Raw genomic sequence first — 7013 nt, forward strand, 5'->3', positions numbered from 1 at the left:
AAGTAACTTTCCAGTTGGCATTGCCAAAGAGTTTAGGGAAAATACACCCAGTATTCCATCGCAACTTACTGAAAAAGTATATGGGGACTTTGGACAAAATGGACACATAGAGTTATTGTTTGATTTATTTCAGGATTGTGATGAAAGAAGAACCGAAGAGGAGGATGAAGAAAACGAGGGCGCCATGTCATGGAGCCAGATCCCAGGGCTGAATTTCCGAGCCCTGGACCTGGCGTCATAACATAAATAACCCTGAAAGCACCCGGCGGGAGAAGATAGTATGAGCCTGGGAACTCAGGGTTGAAAGTATAAACAATTATAATTGGTATAGTGTGTGGGAATAGTAGTAATGTGATCCAGAGGGTGGGGTTTGATGATGATATTTGCGTGTGGTGTTACGTTGCATCAGAGGTGATAAAAATGGATGTATGTAAACATTAGGTCATTCTCGACTTTTCCAAAGCCATGTATTCTTCAATAAAGATTGGATTTGAGAGCAGCTATCTTTGATCTGCGTTCAGACTGGTCCTTTGAAGTGAGCCTGACAGTCCCTGCATATATGTGTGTGTGTGTGTGTGTGTGTGTATAGGTAAAGGTAAAGGTATCCCTTGACGTTAAGTTCAGTCATGTCTGACTCTGGGGGTTGGTGCTCATCTCCATTTCTAAGCCCAAGAGCCAGTGTTGTCCATAGACACCTCCAAGGTCATGTGGCCGGCATGACTACATGGAGTGCCATTACCTTCCCGCCAGAGCGGTACCTATTGATCTACTCACATTGGCATGTTTTCAAGCTGCTAGGTTGGCAGAAGCTGGAGCTAACAGCGGGCACTCACTCTGCTCCCGGGATTTGAACCTGGGACCTTTCGGTCTGCAAGTTCAGCAGCTCAGTTCTTTAACACACTTCGCCATCGGGGCTCATGTATATATAATATACATACACATACACACAATGTGGAGAATATGTGGAAAGGTAGATAGATAAGTTGGGAGCCACAGCGAAGGCACCTTCCTGGGAGCAAGGTCTAATAATAATAATAATAATAATATTTGCTGTGTCATACAACATCGTTGTGTCAATAATAATAATAATAATAATAATAATAATAATAATAATAAATCCCTTACAATATCCAAGATGGCTCACTGCTACAGAATCTTGGGAGCTTTAGTTTGGTATGGTACCATTATTGGCAGAGAAAGCTAAGCTGTAGGAGTTGAAATCCAATCATTTATCCTCCCTATAGAATCAATTTTATATGCATTTTTAGCTACAGAAAAGCTAAAATCAGGACAGTAAAAGAACAACACCCAGAAAATGGGATTTCCAGACAGGAAACAATCAGGGCCAGCTAATACCTCCCAACAAAGGATTCCCCCAGGTAGGAAGCAGCCAGGCTTTGAAGCTGCAAGGCTATTCAATGCTAATCAAGGTGACCAATTGCAACATTCACACTTGCCTCCCACAGACAAGAGTTCTTTCTCCCACCCTGGACCTTCCACAGATATAAACCCCACTTGCCTAGCTTCGCACAGACGTCAAAACCTCTGAGTATGTCTGCCACAGATGTGGGTGAAACGTCAGGAGAGAATGCTTCTGGCACATGGCCATAGAGCCCGGAAAACTCATAGCAACCCAGCCAGTAGGCTGTTGCTGAACAACCTATGAACTTTTAGCATTAAAGGAAAAAATGCCCAAGATTTAACACTTAATACTGTTCGCATGTCTGGAGAAGAATATAATGCTTCTATACCAGGCAAGGGCAAACTTTGCCCATGTCTGGAGTTAGGAATTGTAGGAGTTGAAATCCAAAACAATTTGACAGAAAACTGGGAGTTGTAGTTTGGCATGGTACTGGCTCTCTTCTGCAGGGAAGGCTAGGGACTTTGTAAAACTACAGCTCACATGACATGGCACTGAATCTGTTGCAATTGAGCTGGTGCCAGAATCCTTTCCGGGAGATCTCCTCAGTGGAGATATCTCTTAAAGGGATATCCTCTGGCTCTAAGGATTCCGTTTAGGAAGGCAAGCCTTGTTTTGGTATTCCCCTTTAAGCCTGGCTGAAGAAGCAAAACCAAACGGCGGCTCCAGGGCGAGGAGAAGGCCAAGCGCAGGCAGGCATGGCTCTTCTCTCTTCTCTTCACTCCCTCCCTGCTTCGCGGAAGGCTTCTACTGAGCCGGTGTGGTCCCCGCGGGGGGGGGGGAGGGGGGGGGCGATCCGAAGACATCAGAAACAAACGAAAAAAAGGTACTTTTATTATTCAAATTCGTAATATTTGTAAGGCAGTGAGCAGATGTTTCAATATCAATTCAAAAGTAATTACGAAACGAATTTTAAACGAATTTAACGAACTAACGAAAAATTTGCTCAAGCCTGTTCACTATTATAAATCCAGCCCTGTTGAAATTAGTTTGTATTGTCCTCCAAAATCCAAAATTATCCCCACGGGTGGCTGAGAGACTGACATTTTTAATATCTGAAGGTCCAATATATATCATGAGCAACATTGTTACAGATATATTTTGTAAACAACTATTGGCTATTTGTATAATAAGGCATATGTAAAATGTCAGTGAATTTCATGTTTAGACTTAAGCCCCAAACTACTCATGTATATGCAAAACCCCAAACTCTTCTGGTCTCAAGCATGTTGGAAAGCAAGGGGAAACTCAATTTGAATCTATAGCAGTGGTTCTCAACCTGTGGGTCCCCTTGTGTTTTGGCCTACAACTCCCACAAATCTCAGATAGTTTACCAGCTGCTAGGATTTCTGGGAGTTGAAGAACAAAACATCTGGAGACCCACAGGTTGAGAACCACTGGTCTATAGGATATAGGTTGGGTTACACCTGACTTGACGGATGTCTGTGTTAAAGGGATCTAGGAGTCTTTGTAGACCACAAGATGACCATGAGCCAACAGTATGATGCAGCAGCTAAAAAGGTCAATGTGACTTGATCTGCATCAATAGAAGTCTAGTGTCTAGCTCAAGGGAAGTCACAGCTCTACTCTTTTCTGCTTTATTGAGACTTTACCTGGAATAACAACCCTAAAGGCAGTTCTGGGCATGACAATTCAATAAGGAATTGACAAGATAAAAGATGTCCAGAGGAGAGTGACTTGAAATGGTCAAAGGTCTGGAAGCAAAGCCATATGAGAAGCAGCTGAAGGAGCTGGTCTACTTCTCTGGAGATTTTTAAAGCAGAAGCTGGATGGCCATTTGTCAGGAGGGGCATTGATTATGTGCTCCTGCATGGCAGAAGGGGGTCTGGGGCTCCACTCCAACTGTATGAATCTGTTTAGCCTTTTACTACTGGAATGAAGTGAAGGATGGGGCTTGTATTGGGGGCAGGGGCCAACTGGTCAGTCAGTGGCGGGTCTGGCCTGCCTGCCTTCCTTCCTTCTTCACATACTCCAATGTCTTCTCACCTTCCTCTTGTTTTCACAGGGCACCTCCATTTCTGGCCAGTTACTGACCATCCTCCCCTGGATCTTTAACCCTCGATGATGATTCTGTCAGTCTGGCCAAAACGCTGTTATCGTCCCCGGCTGCTGTGGGGACTGCTCTCCACCATGATGGTTCTCTTGACCCTTCGCTTCCTGATCAGTGGGGGCCATGAGGAGCTGCTCTCACATTCACTGCCTTACTTCATGCCGGGAGGGGGACACCCCATCAGCCCCCCACTCCTGCCCTCCTCAGATGACTTCCTCCTTCTGCCAACACCAAAGGCTTGCTCTCCCAGGGCTCCTTCTCTCCTGGTCCTGGTGGTCAGCACTCCTCACCATGCAACTCAGCGACAGGCAATCCGGTCCACATGGGGAGGGGCCCACTGGGCCGGGAAGTTCATGGTCCGGACTTTCTTTGCCTTGGGGCTGCCCCGGGAACCCTCGCTTCAGTCAGTGCTAGAACGGGAGGCGGCAGAGCACCACGACCTCGTCCAGGGCCGCTTCTTGGACACCTACGGCAACCTGACACTGAAGACACTGTCCCTCATGGGTTGGGCAGCCACCCACTGCCCTGGTGCCCTCTTCTTGGTCAAGGTAGATGATGATATCTTCCTCAACCTGCCCGGCCTGGCTGAGGAACTGGAACACCGCACCACACTGACATTTACATACCTAGGCCAGATCCACTGGCGGGTCTGGCCCAACCGGGACTCCCGCAGCAGGCACTACATCCCCGCCAGCCTTTATCCAGCGGGGCACTTTCCTCCCTACTGCGGCGGTGGAGTCTATGTCCTTTCAGGGGCTGCTGTGCCCGTTTTGTTGGGGGCATCCCGCCATGTGCCCCTGGTGCCTGTGGAGGACATCTTCGTGGGGCTCTGTGCCCATTGGGCAGGCATTGTCCCCCAGCATCTGGCCCGGCTAACTGGCGGGGCCTACTTCCCGCCAGACCGCTGTTGCTACCAGGGGGTTCTCCTCAGCGTACACAAGGTGACCCCTGTTGAGATGGCAGCTGTCTGGGACTCAACCACCCCCTACAAGGAGACATGCCAGGTCTGGCAGTGGGCACTGGGGTACTTGAGGTGCAAGGCCCTGGCCTGGATGGCTGCCTTGTGAGCCAAGTGTCTCTGGACAAAGGGGCAGCCGGCTGAAAGTTCATGCTAGCTAGAGGTCAAGCTGTGGCCGAGGCTCTGGTCAAGCTGTTGGGCATCTCTCCATCTGTCCGTCCATCTATCTTGGTCTTTCAGCTCCTGTTGATTTTTTTTTCTTTTTGGATTTTATTATTTACTAGCTTGGGGACCCAGCAATGCCCGGGTTATCTGAAGAAGGCATTATTTGTCTTTGAATGTTAGGTATTCTCAGTTTGGAGTGGGTGAATTACAATTCCCAGAATCGTGGGTCAATCCTCCCCAAACCCTGCCAGAATTCAAAGTTGGCCATTTTGGGTCTGTATACCAAGTGTGGTCCAGATCTGTTGTTGGCTGGTCATCGCCTGGCTGCAGTGCTCTCTGGATGGGAGTGAACTACTACAACTCCCAGATTTCTGGGGCAAGTGTCCCGAAACATCTGTCAGTATCCACAGCAGGCAATGTTAAGTCTGCGTGCCAAGTTTGGTCCAGATCCGTCATTGGCTGGGTCAGTGTTCTTTGCATGCAGGTGAACTACAACTCCCAAAATCAAGGCCCACTCCCACAAACCTCTGCAGTATGTTCAGTTGGTCATGAGGCTTCTCTGTGCAAAGTTTGGTCCCGGTCCATTGTCAGTGGGGGTCACTGTTTCTCTGGATGCAGGTGAACTATAACTTACTTTTGCTCAAACTTGTCCAATATGTTCTATGGTTATGGGGGCTCTGTGTGCCAAGTTTGGTCCTGGTCCATCATCGGAGGGGTTTGGAGTGCTCATTCATTGCGGGTAAACTATAAATCCCAGTACCTACTATTCCCAAATGTCCAGGCCAATTCTCCTCCAAACCCACCAGTATTCAAATCTGGGCATATCAGGTATGCATGGCAAGTTTGGCCCAGACCCATCATTGTTTGGGTTCATAGTGTTCTGGGTGTAGGTGAACTACAACTCCTCTAAATTCCCCAGTAGGAGTCACAGTGCTCTGACTTGATGCAGAGTGAACTACAACTTCCACCATGTGGAGTCAATTCCCCAAACTCCTCCAATAGTGTAGTTGCTGCTCAGTTCTTCTGTGTTTGTTATGCAGATAGATTTGAAAGGGAAGGGCAGTAGACGGAGCCATGCAAATTCCACATCAATAGAGAACCCTGGGATGCCTGCCTGTGGTGGAGGACAATGCAAAATCTAGGATTAAATGGTCCCCAAATGAAAGTATTCCTTGGGTGGTGGGCTGTAGTGTTTGGGGAGGACATTGGCAGGGGTTGAGGGTACATGTTCATGGTGCTCACTGTAACCTGCAATGTCAGTTGATGGAGTGACTTGGTGGCTCCTCAGCACTGGGAACTGAAGCCTGTTTGTGGAGGCTGGAGGCTGTCAGTCTGAGCAGACAGCCTTGCCACATACACACATACAGGTTTTCACTTTTATTATGGATATAGAATATAGAATAGAATATAGAATAGAATATATAGATTTCTGAAAATTATAGAGATAACAATGCACTACAGTACAAACCTTCTCTAAATCAATATAGACAACTATTTACAGCTTTTGTAATTGAGTTCCAGGATCAGTTTGTACTTTGCTTTTCAATATAGATCCTCAATTTCTCCTTGAATCCCTCCCCCACCCCATCCTCTCTTCTTCCTGCCCCCCACCTGGGTCAGTTTATATCAATATATCAATTTAATCGTCTGGATGGCTTGGCTCAAAATTCTGTACATATCATTCTTTCCATTTTGTCCATTAAACAATACTATTTCCTATTCTAGTCTTGTTTTGAATAACTATTCAAATAATTATTTTTTCCTTTGATAAAGTCGTTAATTAAATATTCAGAGAGCTAAGTCCACCATGTTTCTAGGACCTTGTTTTGTCTTTCCAACCTTGGGCAATTGTAGCTTTTACGGCAGATATCAGAAATTTTAGTATTTCTGTCCATTCTTTATTCCTCACCTTTACCTCTATGATGAGGGACAGAAATGGGGATTTATTTCAATATAATTTTTGCCCTGCTATTTCCTCTGTTACTTTTCTGACTGTGTTGTAATATTTTTGGATTTCAGTGCAATCCCACCACATATGTGAAAATGTCCCAATCTCCCCGCACTTATGCCAGCATTTATTAGAAATGTTTCCCATAATGTATGCCAATTGCAAGGAGTTATATATCATTTTGTAATTATTTTCCTTTGTGTTTCTTTGATCCTTAGCTGTTTAATTTTTTGGGTTTTGTCAATCCAAGACCTGATTAAATTGTCAAAGTTTATATCTTGTTTCCAAGCCTCTACTAAGGTATATTTTGCATTGTAGGATAAGGCTATTAGTTCCTTATAAATTTCCTCAATAATTCCTTTCTCTTTTTCTTATTTTCCAGCTAATAATTCTATCTAATGGGGCTTCTTTGCTTCTTTCTTTTTCATTTCTTGTGTTCTTTGGGACAAGC

General features: G+C 45.7%; 1 protein-coding gene across 1 annotated transcript; it reads left to right on the top strand.

Moving 5' to 3' along the window:
* Nucleotides 1–1725: 1725 nt before the first annotated feature.
* LOC103280835 (beta-1,3-galactosyltransferase 4) lies at nt 1726–6333 on the top strand. Its single transcript, XM_008121066.3, has 2 exons — nt 1726–2246; nt 3447–6333. The coding sequence occupies exon 2, from the start codon at nt 3503–3505 to the stop codon at nt 4556–4558; it is 1056 nt and encodes a 351-aa protein (XP_008119273.2). The 5' UTR covers nt 1726–2246; nt 3447–3502; the 3' UTR covers nt 4559–6333.
* Nucleotides 6334–7013: the final 680 nt, after the last annotated feature.

This window comes from Anolis carolinensis, chromosome 2 (genome assembly GCF_035594765.1).
Source record: "Anolis carolinensis isolate JA03-04 chromosome 2, rAnoCar3.1.pri, whole genome shotgun sequence".
In the NCBI taxonomy this organism is placed as follows: Eukaryota; Metazoa; Chordata; class Lepidosauria; order Squamata; family Dactyloidae; genus Anolis; species Anolis carolinensis.

Excerpts from the sequence above, each read along its gene's own strand:
- LOC103280835 (XM_008121066.3), top strand. The coding sequence starts at position 3,503 with ATGATGATTCTGTCAGTCTGGCCAAAACGCTGTTATCGTCCCCGGCTG.